Here is a 22,151-nt window from a genome sequence, read left to right as displayed (position 1 = left end):
TTTACTTTACTCAAGGGGCTCTCAGGCTGCCCACGGTGGATTCTCTACGTCGGGTACCAGCCACTCTCTACCAGAAGATGATTCCAGAGTTTAACAAAGTTTCTTGCCCTTCCTGGATTTAGACTTTGCTAGTCTAAATACTGCTAGATATAGACAGCACCTGACGTTGGCCCCAGATCATTTTCAGGCCTGGATGATGCCACAAAAGGAGCACTTTTTCTACACCTGTATAGTTATGTTCCACGTAAGTTACTAAAGTAAAAACTTGGCCAGTTGGCCACAGAATCTGCCTCAGTACCCCAAATTGGTCTGAGTTTCTGACTCCAGGAAAAGCTGTCATTTCAAATCAACTCAAAAAGAGAGTTGCCTACTCCCTTGTTTGAAACCTCCAGAGAAGGAGACTTGATGATGATAGATTAGCCCTACTAAGGATGGCAACACATGCATATTCATACTTTGGGGCCCTCAACTAATTCAGAGTAAAGTCAATGGAAAAAAAAAAAAACTCCTCAGAAGAAAAGCATTATAGAAGCATAAAGTATTTTTATTAAAAAATGTCTTAAAAATCAAAATAGTCTAGAAAGTAAAAACCATACTAAAAGATGCCGGTAAGACTTTCTCTCTGCTCGGAGAGAGAGGTATTTTCTCTGAAAAAGCGATTTTCTCTAGATAAAAACCTCTGCCAAAGAAACATCTCCGATTTTATAAACTCCACGGTCGGTCTGATGTGCATTCACTTGGCCCGCACGCTGCCTTCTTTAGAGAAAACCCTCCTAGCTCTCCACTGTATTACTGTTGGCTTCTTACAGCGGCTTCTCTCCTTCAAAGAAGCCAGGTAGCCTGCCCAGGGATCATTGTTAAGAGACTGTCCTCATCCCAGGCTCAGGGGCACTCATTAAAATGCCCAGGGTCAGCAGTCAAAGGAAGAGCCCCTGGTGCACCTTACCCATCTTGGAGGAAATGAAAGCTGCATTTTGCGAGTATGAAGCTCCCTGCCTCAAACTTCTGTGTTTTGGTCCTAAGTCTTTTGGGGGGACTAAGTCTCTGATTAGTTCTGCTTCCAACCACAAGTACACCGCTGCCTGCTGGGCCCCTCCCCCAGGCAGTCCATCAGCTCTCCAGCACTCTGCTCAACTTCCTTGTCCAGAGGCCTCCGCCGCAGGAGTTGGGGAGCAAGCAAGCGGTTTTCATTATTTGTACAGACAGGAGTTTTTCAGTTCTGAGACCCAGTTTCAGGGAAGTTCCAGTTTTGAAGTCAGCCACTTTGATTTTAGTCCTGCTGCTTCCTCCAAGCTAACTACAAAGGGCTGGCAGAGAGGAGCAGAAATCAGTGAAGAATTGTCTTCCCATTCTTTGAGGGCACAGCTATCTCTGCAAAGCAAGCTTCCCAATAGACATTTAAATGATACAGAACAGCAGGAAGCAGGCTTCCCCCTCAAACAGAAAAACGATACTGCCGCGGACGGGGAGTCCTCCGCACCTACTTAAAGCACGTTATAAAATCTGGGACGGGAGCCTTTCCTCAGGTGCTGCTGTATGTAGCCAGAAGGTGCATTTATGTTCTTTTTTTTTTTTTTTTTTAAAGATTTTTTATTTATTTATTTGAGAGAGAGAATGAGAGAGAGAGAGCATGAGAGGGGGAGGGCAAGAGGGAGAAGCAGACTCCCCGCTGAGCAGGGAACCCGATGTGGGACTCGATCCCGGGACTCCAGGATCATGACCTGAGCCGAAGGCAGTCGCTTAACCAACTGAGCCACCCAGGCGCCCCGGTGGCATTTATGTTCTTAAAGGCGGTGGGGAAAAGCCTCGCCTTCTTCCTCAGTGCCTGACAGGAGTTCATTGTATTTAATAGCACTACCGAAACCCAATCCCCAAACCTCTCTTAAGGCCGTGGTTTTATGGGCCATAAGAAGGAGGGCTTTCGCGGGAACAGTAAAGCACTGTTGTGATATCAAAGTGAAATTGAGGGGCGCCTGGGTGGCTCAGTCAGTTAAGCGTCTGCCTTCGGCTCAGGTCATGATCCCGGGGTCCTGGGATCGAGCCCCACATCGGGCTCCCTGCTCCACAGGAAGCCTGCTTCTCCCTCTCCCACTCCCCCTGCTTGTGTTCCCTCTCTCACTGTCTCTCTCTCTGTGTCAAATAAATAAATAAAATCTTAAAAAAAAAAAAAAAAGTGAAATTGCTTTGTTGTGTGTGAGGCAGAGAACTCAAGAGTCTATTTCTGGCAGAACAAGGACTTCAGGATTCTTCCTCCAACTTCACAGCTCGTACTGAGGGGCCGGAGCCTGCGGCAGCAGCCCCCCTCCTCTGACATCACCCACCGGGGCACCCTGCCCCGCGTTTTATACTCCTGTTGTAACAGCTCTATGAAGACCCGTGACAAAAATGTCCGTGCTCTCCAAACCTGCCTCTGAATGTTCCTTGACCCAAACACTGATGAACCGGCCAAAGCACTAACTTCTACTCACTCTCATGAGGGTGACTATTTCATCCATATAAGGTCGGATGTGGCTCTTCACAAAGGACACCAACATTCCCAGCTGCTGGAACAGGAACTGGAATGGAGAAGAGGTCAGCAAGTTGGCATCAGGAAGGACGGAGAGCTCCCAGGGTTACCCTAAGTCCGTGGGAACAAACGAACACCACTATGGAATCGGTTTCCACACCATCCATCTACTGAGTGTAAGTCTAAAAAAACTCAATTGAAAGCCTTTGGCGGTGATTGTGGTGGGGGCTAAAAACAACTCTCAGTAGCTTTACACCCCAGCCAGGCGAGCCAGGCTTTGGGGCCAGACTGGCTGTCCTGAGCCTCGATGCTACCTCTTGGCTCTATGACCTTCATTTAACCTCTCTGCACCCAGCCTCTTCAGGGAGAAGATGCAGGTAACAGTACTTGTCTGCAGGGCTTACTTTAAGTTAAATGGGAGAACACATGGAAAGCACTAGCACCAGATGTGAATATCGTGAAGTGCTCCATGAACACCAGCTATCACTGAAGGATTCACGGAGTGACTAAAGACTTAAAAATGGACATGAAATTTTTAATCACCTGTAAATGTATCTTTTGTCTCTTCAGCTCTAATTCACTACCACTTACTTTCTAAAATAAATACGGCTAACTATTACGGGTATTGTGGTTCATGTGTAGTAATTAACTCAATTAATCAGATCTTAATTCATGAGGTAACTGTTTATCTCTGAGAAACTGTGCCCCAAAGCAGTTAGCAGGGGCGCCTGGGTGGCTCAGTTGTTAAGCATCTGCCTTCGGCTCAGGTCATGATCTCAGGGCCCTGGGATTGAGCCCCGTATCCAGCTCCCTGCTCAGTGGAGAGCCTGCCTCTCCCTCTCCCTCTGTCTGCCGCTCTGCCTACTTGTGCTCTCTCTCTCTATCAAATAAATAAATAAAATCTTTAAAAAAAAAATTTAAAAAACAGTAAGCAACCTGGGGGAGGGATGGGATAAGGAGATTCTGTTCAGGTTGATACGGTGCAGCTGTAAGAAGGGATGCCATCCACTAAAACAAGGTGGGAATAAAAAGGCTTGGGTAAAGGTAATCCAGCTACTTCCCTGGCTAAAGATGTCTTTAGGGTATGGTTTTTATTTTGTAGTGATCTTCAGATAGTGCTACATGTCAATATGCAATAGCAAATCATATTCTAAACTCCCCTCCCCGAAAGATTTTTCTAGCTTTCTATGCCTCTGCCTCCTCCTATTGATAAGACAATTTAGCATAATGAACATACATATTTTCACTTTTTTAAAAATTTATTGTTTTTTTTATTAACATATATTATTTGTTTCAGGGGTACAGGTCTATGATTCATCAGTCTTACACAATTCGCAGACATATTTTCACTCTTATCTGCATTTGGAAACTTGGGCAAGTTAGGATTAAATAAAAAGTGAAAAAGTGTTGTTTCAAATAGCAAGTAACAGACTTATGGACTCACTACCTGAAGAGGTGAGACTCATAGGACATACAGGGTTGGGCTCCAAGGGAGTGTGGATGCATTCTCTAATGACAAGGACACCAATGGATTCTAAGGTGGTTCAAACCTGCCCACCACATGGCACAGGTTCGACTCAACTCAGGACAGCCATCCCTACCTACCGCTTGGGAGCCTCCTCATCAAATCGCTGCTGGCCCTTTTTGTGAAATGGTCTCTATAAAAGGACATTCCAGAGATTAAGGGACATGAGACTCTAAGATTAATGGTTTTTTTAGCTAAATTTTTGTTATGTGAAACCTGAAAGAAGGCAGAAAATAGAAGCTGGAGGAGAAGCAGGGCATTGGGGATGGCAGGGAGGTCAGGAAAACCATGAGACCGAAAGGACAGAGCCTCCTGACCCCTGCTGACATTTCACATTAGGTGTAATAGGGAAGTCCGGTGGTACTAAGCCATCTGCAGGAGCCACAGGACAGATGCCCACAGCAAGTGCCTCCCTCACAGTAAGGAGCCCAGCAGCGCCCTCTATTTCTTCTCCCTTAGATTCTTCCATAAGCTTTTCTTCTCTTTTTTTCCCCCCGAGACATTAGTATATTAAAAGAATATATCATTTTGTTCTTGAAAACATGGTGGGTTAGATACTCCTACTATGAAAACCCTAAAGATAAACAATAACAAATACTGTTATTGTGTCATCAGAACCAAAACCTTTTACAGAAAGCCAGACCTTCAGAGGGCTATGTATTAAGAGAAATGGTGACCCCCAACTTCCCCCAAACCTGTCCACTGGCAAAAGGAGACAAAGACATTTGTCAGTCTTGCTGTGGAGTCTAGGTAGGAAAAAGTCTCTCCCAAGAGCTTGTAATCTCAGGTCAATCTCATATGAGTTTAGGGGGTTATTTTGACTATCTGTGTGGACTGAGAAACTCTTAAGCCAAGAAATTAACTTAAAGTTCTCCTGGGTCACATGGTAGAAGCAAACACAAATCCTCTTCAGACAGATGCAACTTGAGAGCAGATTTTCTAGTACTGCTCCAGGGAATGCCCAGCTTTATAGGATACATGATCTAAAAGTATAAGACACTAAAGATAGACCACTGCCAGTGTGACTCAGTAGAAACAATAAATAGGATCAGACCCATCACAGATTTTATATATATATTGGAATTATTGGATAAAAAATATAAAATCGGTTTAAAATGCTTAAAGGAATAAATGTGAGATTTTAAAAAATGAGCAAAGAACAGGATACCACCCAAAAATACTAAGCATATTTGAAAGAACCTAGTATACCTTTAGATACTAAAAAAATGTAGTTGAAACTAAAAACTCAAGGACAGGTCAAAAAGACACAGTTGAGGAATTAGTGAACAGAAAAGGGATGTGAAGAAATATCCAGAATGGATCTCCAAGAGATAAAGTTGAAAAATACGGACAAGAAACTAACAGACATTAAGGACAGAGTAAGCTCTACATGTGAATCAAATTCTGGAAGGAAAAAACAGAGGGGTGGAATCCTCATATTCAGGAAGTCCACAAATTTCAAACAGGATGTGAGAAAGAAATCTGTACCTAGATACACAATAGTGGAGCTTCGGGGCAACAAACACAATGAGAAGATCTGAAATAGCCACTGAGAAAAGTGAGGTGAAGTGAAAAGGAATCGTGATTTCTCAACAACAAAAGAAATCAGAATGCGTGGGATCATATCTACAGTTGCAGGAGAACCCAGAATTGTATCCTCAGCTAAATAAAGATTTAAAAAGAGGGTGAAATAGAAGGATAACGATCCTGGAGGAAGCCCCGAGGTGGGAGACAGAACACGGAGAATCGAGACGGCAAGTATGTCTGCATAAAACAGTGATGATGTTTAGCTTGACGGCAGAAAAAAAAAAGTGATACTACATAAGAGGGAAGGAGATAGTCTGAGCAGTCACTCTAAGTTTTGTATGTTATTCAGGAGAAAGATGGAGATACGGATTAATTTTTTAAATTAGGTATTAAAGTTAGGTATGTGAGGCAAAATCTAAGGGTGAGAAGGATGAAATGAATCCATCCTTCATCCTGTACAGGGGAATATATTCCAAAGAGCTCAAAGATCTGAGTGGAAAAAATCAGGGGGTGCCTGGCTGGCTCAGTCGGAGGACGTGTGTGTGACTCTTGATCTTGGGGTCGTGAGTTCGAGCCCCACATAGAGATTACAAAAAAAAAAAAAAAAAAAACAAATTAAAAAAAATGTGAAAAGCAAGGCCAATCAAGTACAAAAAAAAGGTAAAAATGATGTACATACAAGGCTTTTTGTTACAGGATTATTTTAAGTATCAAAAGAATGGGAAAGACGCAAACGTTCACCCACAAGGACGGGTTCAACAGCTGTGGACCGTGCACGCAGCGGGGCGCCATCACCTCGCAGGGGTGCACGCACCCTCGGTGCTGCAGCGGCAGGATCCCCACGACGTGCCGCCGTGACAGTGAAAAGAAGCAGGCGCACAACAGAGTTTCCATTATGTTCTCTTCTGTGGCAGGAAGGCAGGGGAATATGGATTTCCTCACATTTTCAAAAACAAACAGCAAAAACATAAATTGAAAAATGATCAAATAGTTACCTTAGGGGGGAAGTGTGGTAGGCAAAATAATGGTAAGCCAAAGATGTCTGTGCCCTAATCCCTAGATCCCACGAATAAATGACCCTGCACGACAACGGGGACTTCTGAAGATGTGATTAAGGTTCGGGACTTTGACGTGTGGAGATTCTTCCTTAAAAGCAGAGAACCTTGGCTGGCAGTGGGCAGAGAGAAGGATCTGGCAGCAAAAGAAGGGTCAGAGAGATGCAATGTTGCTGACTCTGAAGGCAGAGAAAGAGGGCCAAGGAATGTGGGCAGCCGTAGAAGCCAGAAACAAGGGAGATGGACTGTCCCCTAGAGCCTCCAGAAAGGAACATGCCTCAACAGCACCCTGATTTTGGTTCAGCATGACCTCTGTCAGACTTATGACCTACGGAGCTGTAACATGATAAATCAGTGCTGTTTGAAATCATGATGTTGGTGGGGAATTTGTTATAGCAGCAATAGGAAACGCTATAGGAAGAAACAGGGTAATACGGATGGGGAGAGAAGCTAGACTTCACTGAACATATTTTATAGTTTCGGCTCTGGAACTATGTTAATGTCTTACATAATTAGAATAAAACTCAAATTAGGAAAACCTCAAAGAAATTTCTGAAAACTGAAAATAAACAGAAACAAATTTAATTATAAATCAAGTTGGTTGCACAATCACTCAAAGACGAATTTCAAGCGACTTTAAACACAGTATTTTGGTGTTTATCCCCGAAAGGACACAGCCTAAGAACGAGAAAAAAAAAAATCATAAAAAACCTTGAATTGCATTCAGTAACCTTACCGTTATTACTAATACTGGTCATTTACCATTTATATGTATACAAGATACATGCAAGAATGTATTCTGCAAGATAAAGCACGTAATTGTAGAAACGTCAGAACCAAGTAACGAGTTTTTTCAGTGTGAGAAACAAGTATAAAATCAAAGTAAAAACTCTTAAATCTTAAATTTGCATTGGAAAATCTGTATTACTTCATGACTTGTGTTTCCTCTTTCTAAAAATTACTTATTTCTATTTCCGTTCACTGAAATGGCCAAGAAACAACGATATGCCAATAGCAATGAGCACCCCAGCACACCAACTGCAGTCTCTATAACTCCTTGGAAGTGGCCATGCCCAGGCTTGAGTGAAATGTACTTGATAAGCTCAGAATAGCTTTTTTTTTTTTTTTTTTTTGCCAGAAAGCAAAAATACAATCAAAGACTAAGACCACTGGCCAATGTAAAAAGAACACAACAGCCAGGCTGATTAGGATAATTAGATCATGAGAAAGAACAGTGCCTTCAATGAATAAAAATACTATATATAGCTCCATGAGTTGATAATGATACTCCAAAAACAGTAGGGGTTGTGGGGTAGTGCCTGAGTCACCTTTGAGAAGTTGCAAGGGACTTGATTTATTACTCTGAAAAACTGATAAATAAAAGTAAAGAATCATGCATTTATTCTTCCCTCCCTGTATGAACTATACTTCAAATTAACTGAATGAATAGTTGACAACATAAAGTTCTTTATAGATGATCACTAACTAATAAATCTAGGAATAATGTAATTAGAAAATCACAGCTTTCCAGTTGCTAACTAAATAATCATTCTAGAAAACAATCTTCAATGAACACTAAAATGATTAGGAGAAAGGCTGACAGGGAACAAAGGATCACAGTACGTGAGCCCACTGATTAACCTTAACATCACTAGAAATTGGGATGATTTAGAAAAGATTTGCTTACTAACTGTTGTTAGTATTTGAAGTACTCAGTACCGCCTACGAAGTATGTCTTGCCAAAAGAAGGAAGCTGAATTTAATCGACTCTAAATCTAATCAGTTTACAAGAACTTAAGATATCTTGAAGATACAATCAGCCAAATCCAGAATGGGAAATTCTATAGGACAAATGACCTGCTTTCTTCCACAAATAAATGGCATGAAAAAAAAAGTGGGGGAAAAAGGAGAACAGATAGAAAGAGAATTAGATATATCACATATCCCCCCAAATATATAAAACAGAACTGACTAAACTGTGAGAAATTAATAAATCCACCACTGTAAGGGGAGATTATCTCACTTCTCTCAGTAATAGAGATGAAGCAAACAAAAAATTAATAAAAATACAAAAAATGTGAACACAGTAAGTATTAAGTTCAAATCTAATGACATACATGGAACTTCACGCATAACATCAGCAAATACCCGCTATTCCCAAGCACAGAGGAAACATCAAAATGGATCAAGCATTCGACTATTAAGGCAGTTTCAGCAAACATCAAAGAATCGTAAACCCAATGCAATTAAGTTAGAAACAGATATCCAAAAAAGAAATTTGAAACCCCATAAATCTGCAAATTAAAATATCCACTTCTAAATAACTCAATGGTGAAAACAGAAATCATAGGAAACATTAAAAACACTTATCTCTAAGCAATAATGACACTAAATTATTATTCAGCTATGAAGAAGGAATGAACTACTGATCCATGATGAACCCCCAAAGTATTATTATGTTAAATGAAACAAGCTAGACACAAAAAAAACCACATATGGTTCTAACTCTATGAAATGTCCTGAAAAGGCAAATCTATAGGCATAAAGTAAATAAAATGAATAATTTCTTAGGGATGCCTGGGTGGCTCAGTTGGTTAAGCATCTGCCTTCGGCTCAGGTCATGATCCTGGGGTTGTGGGATCGAGCACCACGTTGGGTTCCCGGCTTGGTGGGGAGCCTGCTTCTCCCTCTCCCTCTGCCCCTGCTCATGCTTGCTCTCCCTCTCAAATAAATAAATAAAGTCTTTTTAAAAAATGAATAATTTCTTAGAAAAATGTGACCAAAACTGTTTTAAGAAGAAACAGAAAAACTAAACACATCTTGGAACCTGTAGTTAAAAAAAAAAATTATATAAATATATATATATTCAGGCCAATTCCACTCAGGATTAGTGGATGTAAAAAACTGATATTAAGGGGCGCCTGGGTGGCTCAGTCGTTAAGCGTCTGCCTTCGGCTCAGGTCATGATCCCAGGGTCCTGGGATCGAGCCCTGCATTGGGCTCCCTGCTCCACAGGAGGCCTGTTTCTCCCTCTCCCACTCCCCCTGCTTGTGTTCCCTCTCTCACTATCTCTCTCTCTGTCAAATAAATAAATAAAATCTTTAAAAAAAAAAAAAACTGATATTAAGTGGCTCAGTCGTTAAGCGGCTGCCTTCAGCGCAGGTCATGATCCCAGGGTCCTGGGATCGAGCCCCGCATCGGGCTCCCTGCTCTGCGGGGAGCCTGCTTCTCCCTCCCCCTCTGCTGCTGCTCCCCCTGCCTGTGCTCGCTCTCTGTCATATAAATAAATAAAAATCTTAAAAAAAAAACAAACTGATATTAAATATTAGATATAAAGTCAATGTATCAAAAAATACATCATAACCAAAATGGTTTTAAAACAAGAATTCAAAAATATTTCAACATTAGAACATGTATCAGTGCGGGGTGCTTGGGTGGCTCAGTTGGTTAGGCGACTGCCTTCGGCTCAGGTCATGATCCCAGGGTCCTGGGATCGAGCCCCGCGTCAGGCTCCCTGCTCAGTGGGGAGCCTGCTTCTCCCTCTCTCTCTGCCTGCCACTCTGCCTACTTGTGTTCTCTCTCTCTGTCAAATAAATAAATAAAATCTTAAAAAAAAAAAAAAAGAACATATATCAATGTAATTCAACATATTAACACACTGAAAGAGAAAAAAACATATGATAATCACACCAGACAAATAAAAGGCATTTGATAAATCTAATACCCGTTCATAATAAAAACTAGCAAATTAAGACCATAAGGGAACATTTATAACCCTTAAAAAGCTACCTGCCAAAAACCTACAGGAAACATTATACTTAGTGGGTAATTCTTAACAGCAGTCCCACCGAAATCAGGAAAAAAGATTAAAGATCTCCAGTTTCACAGAGTCTAACCAACATTGTAGTACAGGTCGTAGAAATGCAAATGAGGAAAAGTAGTAACTGGTTTACAGATTAAAACAAAAAACTAGAACTTTCTCTTTTTGCAGACTATATGATTATCTACAGTGAAAAGCTAGGGAAATTTAGTTAAGTTATTGGAATTAGTAAGAATTCAATGAGGTTGAGTACATAAACTGCACTTCCGTACTCCAGGCACAAAATTAGAAAATATACTTTCTAAAAAGATATTATTTACTCTAAACATACACCAAATTGAACATACAATCACAGAGGAAAAAACTGATTAAAAAATTAATTCAAGGGGCACCTGGGTGGCTCAGTCGGTCGAACGTCCAACTCTTGATTTCGGCTCAGGTCATGATCGCAAAGTCCTGAGATCAAGCACCAAGTCAGGGCTCCATGCTCAGCAGGGCTCTGCTTGAGATTCTCTCTCTCTCTCCCTCTGCCCCTTCCCCTGCTCATCCACACACATGCTTTCTCTCTCTCTCTCAAATAAATAAATCTTAAAAAAAAAAAGCACCCCCTTGAGCTTTATTGAGGTTTGCGGCCAGTTGTGGCCTAGGTAAATAATCACAGAACCACTCTGCAAGTTGTGTAGTTTAGAGAAAGAAAAGAGAGCAAAAGGGAGAAACAGGGAGGGAAAGGGGGGAAATTTCTACCTTACAGGAAAGGGCCAGCTGTTAAAAGGAGAAGAAATGGTAGAACTAGAAAGTCCTTACTTTGCAACCAGTGTGATGACGGATTCAGGCAAGGATCATCCACAGCTGCTCAGACATTGGGTCGAAGATAGGGAACAGGACTGTCGCAGTCTCAAAGTATCACCCCCAGATTACTTAATGACTCAAGAAAAAGGCACCTTACAATGGAGAGCTCTGACAGAGACCAATTTAACTGCGTGCTCAAACTCAGGATCAACACTAATGGGAGAAGCTGACATTACAAGATCCGGTAAGAGGTATGCAATGTCACCTCTGTAATATTCTCACTAAAAATGATGGACTTGATGGACTTCAATCTAATCACGAGGAAGCAACAAGTTCACACAGTGGGACATTCTACTGGACAACTGCACTGAACTCTAGGTACACCCCCGCCCCCCAAAACACACACTCATCGTTTAGCCATTCTGAGGGGATAACCCAGGAAACTAAACCTGTACCCTCAGGGCTTAGGAGTTAGGGGGAGGGGACGTACTTGGCCCAACAGCCAACAGGGGGCATTGGTAGGAAGTGGGGCTCAGGAGCAAGGGTGGGGTTTTAGCTACTTACTTCCCGGATGGCCCCGTCGCAGACCCGAATGACATTGAGGAATGTGGGCATGACCTGCGGCAGGAACTGCACACACTTGAGGCCCAGGGACTTGAAGATGAAGGTGATGGCCTGGACAACCATGGTGTGATGGTGCGAGAGGGACTGGTCCCGGAAGATCCGCATCAGTGCCACCATGGACACAGCGGGGTAGAACTCATCCAGGGGCAGGTTGCCCATGTTGACCAGCATCTCGCTGGTGCTGTAGTCGGCTAGGACAAAACGATGGCAACAATCACGAGCTATATGTGCCATGACTCTGACTCGGAGCAGAACCTGGCTAACAACAAACAGCCAGACCGTCATTCAGCATTCATGGGGAATACAGGCTATGTTAGGAACCCATGAACAGGCTCTCACCATGAAGAATTCAAGAGCTTTTGGCTGTTCTATTACCCCGACCACAAAAGCCTAAAATGGTACATGATGGGTTTTCTTTAAATTGCTATGTTTAACTTCGCTTCTTATCACTACAGTTGACAACTTTGTAGTTGAAACCATCAATAAAAATAATTATTTCCCCAAATGAAAGTAAAGGGAATCAAATTAGGCTAACATCTGTTCAACAGCTGCTCGGTCCCCCTAGGGACGTCAGATGAGGGAGCGGCAAATGCTAGCTGACCTAACAGCGAGGCTCTCGAAGACTGGGTAAGGGGAGGGTGAGTGGTGCACTGAAGAGGCCAAGAACTAGACCAGCCGAGAGACTGGACTGGCACCGCCGAGCAAGGACGAAACATGCAGGGACTGGGCTCAGACTCTGGGTCCGAAAGGTAACGTCAGAGCTATGCTTCTCTACTATACAGAAGAACTAGAAGCAATAGGATTCCATCCATAGAGTTTAGAAACAAATTATTTTGAGGAGAAGACTCCATAGCTCAGGGGTTAGAGCACTGGTCTTATAGAAACAAATTATTTGGGAAAATAACATTTTGCTGGAATGGCTGGGAGAGCCACTGCTGAACTTTTCATTCTTTCGTAAATAAGCCCGCCCTCGTGAACAATGGGTTAAGTCTAGAAAAACCTGCCGTAGCCCCATACCCTACCCAATCTCTCACGCTACTTGTTAAAAGGCAGAGTGGCTCCAAGGCCAGAACAGCTGATGAAAAAAGAGCCCTGGATTCTGACTGCTACCACTTTCTCTATGCCCCTGAGCCTGGCCTCAGGGTTTCCCTAGCAATTAAAACTGGGAGAATAAATTCTACCCTCTTCCTCCTTGGGTGTCATGAGAATAGAAAACATCAAAGAAGCACTAACAAAGAATCAGAGATGAACAGAAGTGATGAAGTGATAATTCACATCTCTCTCATCAGCACCAAAAAGTGGGTACAGACTTGGCCTATTGACCCTTGACAAAGAATCTGGACAGATGTAAGGACTCTGGACACCCTGGGAAGCAGCATCCCTATTGTGATTCAAGAGGAAACTTGACTTTCCATTCAGAAGTCCTGAAGTGAGCCAATATGCTATAATTTGTTATCCAGCCCAAGGCTCTTTCTAAACACAGCTAGCAAGGGGCTTTGTGAGGTAGGAACTTGGCGAGTCTCTCATGGTTCCCCTCAACTTACAGGAATCCTGACTTGACTTGGATTCAGACAGGCTGACAGCAGAAGCGTCGCGGGACTGGTCAATCATGCCAATGTTTACTTTGTGCTTGTAGGGATCCAGGGCCCCCAAAAGCCCTAACACACGGATAGCCTGGGTGGGAAAGGGGAGGGGAAAAAGAAAACATTCATCACAACATCTGATGACAACAGGTTTGATGACTAGTTCTCTCACGTTCCATGACACCCAGTTCATACCTGAATGACCAGCTAGAAGAACAAAACGGAGGACAGGACATCTAATCAACACTCCGTCAGAGCATGTTAATGCCACAATCTCTCTCCATTCTTCCAGCAAAGTCTTTAAAGAACCAAGTTTGCCATGTTCCTTACCTCTCTCCGTGTACCCTGGTTCTGCTCAGTCTTCAGAAAATTCAGAAGGACCTCAAGCAAAGTGGGGTACTTCCTGTAGGGCTCCACCACATAGCCAGTGCTGGCCACCAACTGTCCCAGGGTCCACAGAGCCACCTGGACAAACAACAGATCATGTGGTTTGTTGAGCCAGTAAGAGAGAAGAGAAAGCATGGTTTGTACTGTTTAATGATTGCAATGAAGCGTTAGAGGCTTTTCCAAGAAAAGAAGTTTCCAGGAGAGGCACTAACCATCTACAGAAATCCTTGAGAGTCTGGGTGCAAAAACAAGGCCACAAACCAATGCAACAATGACTGGATAAAAAGATAAAAGAAGGGTGCCTGGGTGGCTCAGTTGTTAAGCGTCTGCCCTCGGCTCAGGTCATGATCCCAGGGTCCTGGGATCGAGCCCCGCATCGGGCTCCCTGCTCCGCGAGAAGCCTGCTTCTCTCTCTCCCACTCCCCCTGCTTGTGTTCCCTCTCTCGCTGTGTCTCTCTCTGTCAAATAAATAAAATCTTAAAAAAATAAAAAAATAAAAGAAGAGCCCCACCATTCTTAAAGGAAATACACAGTCCTTCCACATCCTGAGTGATTAACAGGAGAAATCCGACTTAAAAGGAAATTAAGATTGTTCTTAATTTTGGTCTAGTCACCTAATGACCTTGGTGACCAAACAAAATGAAGCCAGGGCTGGGGGAGGGTGTGCTGAAGCTCTACTTGCCTCCACAGCCACAGGCTTAGGCTTTCTCTTTCCCTCTAGGGGCTGGGGTTCTGATAGATAATCTGGATTTTCTTTTATCTAGAGGAAAGGCCACTGGCCAGCCCTGATGATTACTGAAAGTGACTCCAGGTCAGGATGACAGCTAATTCTGGCTCCAGATCTTTCTTCATTTTACTCAACAGATACTTCTGAGTACTTACTATGTGCCAAGCTCTGGGTTAACTAAGTGACGAAGAGAGGCAAGGGCCCTGACCTCCCAGGGGCCTGTTCTGCTCAGTCTGGGATGAGTAGTACTCACCTGCCTTTTGGCCAACAGAGAGGAGTCCTGGAGCATGTCCATGATGATAATAAAGAGTTCATCCACCCATTTCCTCATTTCTAGGCCACTAACCTACAAAATGAAAAAGAGGGTAGTAGGTAAGATTAGAGATTATGGCATTACAAAGTATTTTGATTTCCTCAGAGACTAAACAGTATTCTTTCCATCCTATGGAAAATGCAGTTATCCCCTTACCTGAGCCAATTCTCCTATTGTAGCCAAGACATTATTGATCACACCTGGGTTTGGGTCAGGGTCCGGATCTTTCAGTTTCAAAATTAAAGCCTATGAAAAGAAGATATGATAAAAATGAATGCAGAACAGAATCTACTAGAAACCTTTCTTTTACGTAAGTAAAATTCACCCGAGAGACCATTTCAATCCTAGACAAAACTTCTAGGCTTTGTGAATCCAGAATTTCTCCAGAATGTGGATTCTAAAACTTTTCTCCATACTGAGCCCAGTTAGATATATGAGAAAGCTGAGAAACACCATGATTTAAAAATGTTTCCCATGCCTTCTCAAATGGTATCTGATCATTTGCCACATTCACATAAGTTTTCAAAGATTTCACAAGCCTCTAACATACTCAGATTTTAAAGCGAATTTTTTTCATTTTGAGGGAACTATTTCATGCCACTATCTACCTACTTCTCCTTTCCAAGCACATTTGATGATGTGCTTGAAGCTTGTATCTCACCCCTTATAAAAAGAGAGCCCTTTCCTGCAATTCGTGAGATTTTCGCTATCCTTTCTGAGAATGCTTGATGTGGCCCTTGACCGCGAGCCTGGGGCCGAAGAAATTATCTACTGAAACACTCCCACTGTCTCAAAGAAGCGGACATAAGATGACCTGGAGAGAAAGTGCCAGTGTCTCTAGCTTCTGTGAGCTACCTTCAAAATGGGCTCCATGTAGGGGCGGATGAGCCGTGGGGCATTAGAGACCAGGTGCCCCAGCATGCGGGCACTCTGCTCTTTGATTCTTCCAATGCCGCTGTGCTCCAGCTCCGTCAGAATCTGCAGGGAAGAAAGGCCCGTATGGTAGAGGAAGTTCTAGAGAGGAACGGTGTATCAAAGGGGAAACGTGGCAGGGAACCAGAGGAAGGAACCAGAACTGCATGCGGATCAAGTAGCTGCTGGATCCTCCACAAAGGCCAACAGTCAGGGACACAGCAGTGGTGGGAAGAAAGACTGCTGGAAACCAGCCCCAGTCCCCACAGTGCCCCAGCCCCCATGGTCCCTCAGCTGTCCCCAAGCACAACTTTAACAGTACGGCACAGGCCCAGGGGGCTGGGAATACCAACAGGGACAGTGAGAGCAGGGGTCTGCAGAAATGAGGAACGAGGGAAGGGCTCTCTTCGAGAAAAATCTTTGGACAGCAAATCACTAAGGGGGCCTATAAATAATGACAAAGAATCAAAGAACAGTCAGAACAGCTATTCTGTTGAAAGAAATGTTAATACTCAGTAGTGGTTTCAGGGACATCTAGATAAACCCAAACAGTGATTATATCAACAGAATCCCCTTGGACCTTGATGAACAGAAATAACATGTTTGTTCTGACATCCTTAAAACACCAGTAAATCAGCAACGTTCTACTCATCGTGACACAGATATAAACAACTTAATAAAGACAGACTTCTGGCGAGCTGAAGTTGCCAGAAGGAAATCTCTGAACCGTGAGAAAAGTGCATGTTAACTCAGCTACCCAGAGGAGGAGTCTACAATTTAATAATATATTTTGTCTTAGGTTATTGATTTAATAATCCTGACTTTCTGGATCCCCCCAGCAGCCTGTTTTCCCCCGTCACAGCAGACACCAGCGAGAGTGGACAGAGAGGGATGCTGAGAACAGACCCACGTGAGCCAGGAGATGGCTGGCAGGCAGGGAACAGATGCCCGAGAGGAGAGTGCCAATCTCTGGAGCACCAATGGCCAAATCAAAGATCCCCAAATTCACTTCCAGAGCCAGCAAGCATTGCTGCGCCCTCAGAACAATACCCAACACCCCCTCTGATGATCGAGAGGCATGAGGAAAAGGCCAAAGCACATTTAGGTAATGTCCCTTACCAAGGCGTGCAAATGTGTGATTCAACTTGTGAAGGTCTGTATCCACATTTGAAAACAAGAAAAATTAAAAATTTGGGGGTTTCAAGGGCTAAGCTCAGTACATGGTAAATTCATTCAATGGTGCTTCACATTCTCCAGTATCAGGAAAAATGAGATGGCCTGATAGCCCGGCAGCTTATTGTAACCTTCTAGCAGACACAGGCCATGCCTGGCTTGTTCGCTAATGTTTCCAGCACCCAGCAGGACCTGGAACCTGGAAGATGTCCAAAACATCTATTGACTGAATGAACACACTGATATTCTCCTTAGGAGATATTTCTATATCAAGCTTCTTTAAGCAGGATTTGGGCTGGCAGGCTCAACAATGATTTGTTTTCCTTCCCAAAACCTTAGGTATTTTAAAAAAAGACTTAAAAGGATAGGCACTCCTATCACAGGCCAGCAGTTGAAGAAGTAAACCATTAGGCTACAAACAGAAGTGCCAACGTAATATAATCCTCTAATTTGACTGATGATATTACAGTCACTTTAGTTATGATTGTGAATACACGACATTTCTCTAGGATGCAAGTTACGTATGTTAATGATATTTCTGTGTTTACATTCTTTACGTGGGTGGGTCAGGAAGCAGAGCGGGAGGGAGGGGCAGGGTGGGGTCGGGGGACAGGAAAGGACTGGGTGAGGCACACTGAGACCCAGAAGAGGTGGGTGGAAAGACCTCAAGGCAGGAAGGACCGGACCATGCACCACTCGCAAGGAAGCCTGACAACTTATGTGGGTAGGTGGAGACAAAAACTGGGCAGCTAGATTTTAGCAGGAATTGAAAATCCTGGGGCGCCTGGCTGGCTCAGTCAGTGGAGCATGCAACTCTTGATCTCAGGATTGTGAGTTTGAGCCCCACATTCAGCGTGGAGCCTACTTAAAAAAAAAAAAAAAAAAAAAAAGTCCTAGTAGATGGAACAGCAAGGCCAATCTGAAGCTCCCTTTGATTCTAGTCCAGCAGCTTAGCTTGGCATCTGACATTATTTAAGAATGAAAGCCAGGGACCACAGACCAGGGGCAATGACCATGAGAAGGAATGTTGGAACCATTCTCATCCTTGGCCTCTGTGCCTGACCTGGCATCAGCAAGAGCAGGAGAGCGGAAGGACAGAGAGGTGCTGGGAAAACTGACACCATGTGCAGCAGACTGAGTGGAGAGGGCCAAGAAGTGGAATCTCTGGTGACTTGCCAGGAACAAGAGAAGAGCTGCAGAAGAGGTTAGCCTGGGATAAGAGGGCCCCTGGAGTCATACTGCCAAGAGGCTTACAAGGTGATCAGCACTGGAACTGCAACTGCAAAGCTGGGAAAACATGGACTCTTGGAGCCAAAGGTGGCTTTCACCAGGTATCTCGACCTTACTCCCTCTTCCCGGTCGTCGTCTCTCTTTCCCCAAACCGCTCTCACAATGACAGTCCCTTTCCCATTGCCTCTAGGTCTGACTGTCACACCATTACCTGGATGAGCATCTTGCGCAAGAAAGGCATGACGAAGGCCGGGTTCATGCTACTGAGCCGGCCCACGGTGCAGATGGCCAGCTCCCGGATCTCAAACACCTGGTCGTTCAGGGCCACAAACAGGGCCTGTAAATTCTCTGCCTGGGCCAGATGTGCATCAAAGCGCTCATCCAGGGATGCCAAGACACAGTACCGGATGTCAGGGTCTGTAAGAACAATTATGCCTTTGAACGCCTCTTCAATGCCATCACCCCTCTGGTCATTTCCCAGTTTCTGTCCCCACTGCCTCCGGCCTAGTAAGAGGATGCCACGTACCTTTCTCTCACCTCACTTGTCAAATCTTTTCTCTACCCATAGGAGCAAAGACAACAGAATTAAAGACAGATTCTTTTACACCAATAGGCTGGAGTAGCCAAGCCCAACGCTTTGGCAGAGACATCAGCTGGACATCAGCTGGCTGAGGCCAAAAGTCTCTAGAGGCCATGCAATGTAACTGGCTAATTCCAACTGCCCTGTGCACATAAACTCCCCTAGACTGCTTCTGTCTCATAAACCGTACCAGGATCTGTTATCCCAACCACGAGCAGTTTGCTGAGCACATCTGCCACCACTTGCACCGCGGTCTGGCTAACCACGTGAGCGTGGCCGCTGATGAGGTGGACGGAGGGCGTGAGCAGGCGGGAGCAGGTGCGGGCAGCTTCCATGCGGATCTCCTTGTGTTCGCTGTTTAGGAAATGATCTGCACAGTGGCGGACGAACTGGGTCAGAGAGTGGCCTGGATACAAAGGCAGAGAGAAAACAAAATTAACACTGCTGCTCTGGATGGTAGATCTCCAACTAGCTAGCTGCATTTTTCATTTCATGGCTACGAATTCAATTTTCAACAAGATACTGACTCAGAACGCTTCTCTTAAAAAAGGTAACAAATGGGTTTCCGATCAGCAGAGAGGCAGAAGGGAGGCGGAGGAGCAGGGAGACACACAAAAAAGCATTCCAGCCACCCCCCTCATCCTAATCCTTTATTTCCTTCAAAGAATGAATAATTTTGTTTTATTCTGACCCAAACCTTTATATTCCCAGAGAGTAAAACAATTCTTGATCAAATTTACCGTGTCTGTTTTAGTTCCCAGATTTGAATACCAAAAGAAAGTCTGGTGTAGGCTGGGTTTAAATATAGCTACTTTCTATTCATTAGAAATACATTATCCTGGGTGTCAATCAGTGCAAGAGGAGGAGCTACAAGAGGGAAACCACAGATGGCTATAAGCATTCAGATGGCACATTTAGGCTTTTTGTACTTGTTTCCCTGCAGTCTTGATCACTGCGACTTACATGATTTTAAATTTCAAAAGTATCCATTTTTCTCTCCTGAAATAGATCTCCCTAGGGCACTGATGTGGGTTTATCTGCAGCTTAGAACTCCACGCTGAACTACACAGTACAGCGCTCTTGAAAATCACACTGCCATAGGAATGGAAATACCTAAAAGCCTCTGGCTTAAACATTTGAAAGCATTAAATACCATCTCAGCTTCATGGACATGGGGGATGGGGGCTCCATCTCTGACTTTCTCATCTCCGAAGCATTAATTCCTTGGATCAATGCATAATTTCCCTGAACACCATCTGCCCCCAAACTCAGGATGGGATGAAGAAACAGAGAGGAGGAATTAACAATACATGCAAAGAGCCCAGGAGGCTGAGCTGCTGCAGGATCAGCTAGCTGGTCTCCAGGATCCCCAGCCAAGACCCAGGACTTCTGGTGCCCTCATTCCTTTCTTGGGGTTCCCAGCAACACTCACTGTCTTGGCAAGCACGGCTGCAATTTCTTACCTTCAAACTCAAAGCTGCCAAGGGTTCGAAGGGCAAGAGTAATGCTGCCCACATCGCTGGCCTCAGGCAGGGCTGTGAGGCCAGGGGAAGCTAGCTGATGGGCCAGGCCCTTGGGCATGCCCGGGTGCCGGAGGGGTTTGTGCATCAGGACCAGGGACAGCATCTTCAGGAGCCCATCCTGGATGTCCTTCTTCAGCTGTGGAATCTGACGGCTCAGGTCGTAGAGCACAGCAGTGAGGGCAGGGCTGAGGGGAAGGAAACCAGGCACCTATGGCGCTGGACAAGACATTTGTCTGTTCTTGAGAAGAAACAGCCTTTCTTGTCCAGCAAGGGGATTTGGCCCATAACTGCTTGGTCTTTAAAGTAGAAAGGATACTATAAAATAGAAGAAATGTCCTGAACTCTCTTGGCCTGGTCAGAGATTTCAAAACAATCTATGAATTTCTGGTCTTTGCCAGAACTTGCTTAATATAATTTAGCCACTGCTGAAGACCAAGTCTCAATAAACAATCTGGGAAGCAAACAAAGAGCATCATCCTTATTTTATAGCTAAAGAGAACTAAAGCCAGAAAAGCCAGACAGTTTCCCAATGATAACATAAACAACAGCTACAAACATCAACCGAGCACTTCTTCTGTGCAAGGCCCAGTGCCCAGAGTGCCTGTTTCATGAACTCTTTCACTTAACCCCCTTGACAACCTTGGACAACAAGAGCTGCTATTGTGCCCGCTTTTCAGGTGAGAAAACTAAGGCTCAGAGAAGTTAAGTAACTGGTCAGGACCACACAGCTAACTAGAGATGGAACCAGGATGCGAAACCAGCCCGTGTGTTTAGCGTGAGCTCTCCTGCCTATCCAGTTTAACGAGCAAACACCCATGCCCTGCTCTTTCGGCGCTGTCCCGATGCCGCCGGTCAAGGCTCTTACTACGCAAGACGGGAGCAGCTCAGGTTTCTGATACCCACCTCAGTCCCACTGCCAGCATGGGCTCCAGCAGCTCCTTGATATCCTGTTGGATGCCTGGCCCCATTGCCCGGGCCAGCATGCTGATGCAGGTGAACACTGTGGCATCCACCTGCATGGCCTTCTGTCTCCTGCAGGGGACCAAAAGAGTGGCTACTTCAGACACAATGACATCGTGTGATGCCCCACCTCAAAATCGCCTTGGGGCAAGGAGGGCAGGTGATCCAGGCAGGGCCACAATTTGCTGGCGAGCAGGTTATCTACTGCACAATTCTAGGGGGCCCATCACACCGGACACACTGTAGATTTGAATTTACAACAATCCAGCAGATGGCAGTCAAGTATCTTGAGAAAGGGGCCCCTTTCTGAATTTGCACACAAGGCACAATATGGGTTAGCGCGGTGCTGGCCAAGGTACCTATTTAGGAAGCAAACTGAACAATGTGTACATCAGGGACCAGGGGGTAGGGTGCATCCATCATATGGAAAGAAATTCTCCCCCACGATGAGAACGCTGGGCTTTAGAATGGGGAGGCTTATCCCTTCATCAGACCGATCCTTGCTACTAACACAGAGAAAGATCAAAACACAGCTTTAGTCAACACTGACCCCCTGAGCCTTAGAGGAGACACCCTGGCCTCTCCAGCTTGCGGGGTGAAGGTTTTTCTTGTATTTTATTCACTGGGGAGGTTTCAAGGGGTGGAATAATGCACCCAACTTCAGTGACAAGGAGAAAGTGACCATTAGTTCTCTTCAGTTCCAGTCCAGAAGCTCTCTTAGGCCTTACATCAAAAGACCTTTGAAAACCAGAGAAAAGAGCAAAACTAGGAGATTCCCAGTTAATAATAATATTGAAAACAGCACTGACATCTAACGTGTTCACAGGGTATTCAACCTCCCCAAATATTTATATATATATCACTTCATTTGAAAAAGGCTGGCACTCAACTGAGGAAGGGTTGTGCTTTGTATGATT

General features: G+C 44.3%; 1 protein-coding gene across 2 annotated transcripts in view; it reads right to left on the bottom strand.

The window, feature by feature from the left end:
- The window catches only part of MTOR (mechanistic target of rapamycin kinase), a 121,141-nt gene that overhangs the window by 80,605 nt on the left and 18,385 nt on the right, over window positions 1-22,151 (bottom strand). For both annotated transcript variants that reach the window (XM_032393713.1, XM_032393710.1), the window contains exons 10-20: window positions 21,178-21,306; window positions 20,215-20,459; window positions 18,942-19,157; window positions 18,383-18,588; window positions 15,712-15,834; window positions 15,013-15,102; window positions 14,797-14,889; window positions 13,760-13,894; window positions 13,391-13,520; window positions 11,787-12,037; window positions 2,469-2,555 (exon numbers count right to left, since the gene is read on the bottom strand). In XM_032393713.1, coding sequence (XP_032249604.1) covers window positions 2,469-2,555; window positions 11,787-12,037; window positions 13,391-13,520; window positions 13,760-13,894; window positions 14,797-14,889; window positions 15,013-15,102; window positions 15,712-15,834; window positions 18,383-18,588; window positions 18,942-19,157; window positions 20,215-20,459; window positions 21,178-21,306 — 1,705 coding nt within the window. The remainder of the gene's footprint in view (window positions 1-2,468; window positions 2,556-11,786; window positions 12,038-13,390; window positions 13,521-13,759; window positions 13,895-14,796; window positions 14,890-15,012; window positions 15,103-15,711; window positions 15,835-18,382; window positions 18,589-18,941; window positions 19,158-20,214; window positions 20,460-21,177; window positions 21,307-22,151) is intronic.

This window comes from Phoca vitulina, unplaced genomic scaffold (genome assembly GCF_004348235.1).
Source record: "Phoca vitulina isolate PV1807 unplaced genomic scaffold, GSC_HSeal_1.0 scaffold2, whole genome shotgun sequence".
Taxonomy (NCBI): Eukaryota; Metazoa; Chordata; class Mammalia; order Carnivora; family Phocidae; genus Phoca; species Phoca vitulina.
Note: the sequence above shows the minus strand (reverse complement) of the source record. Positions and strands in the feature narration are given on the sequence as shown.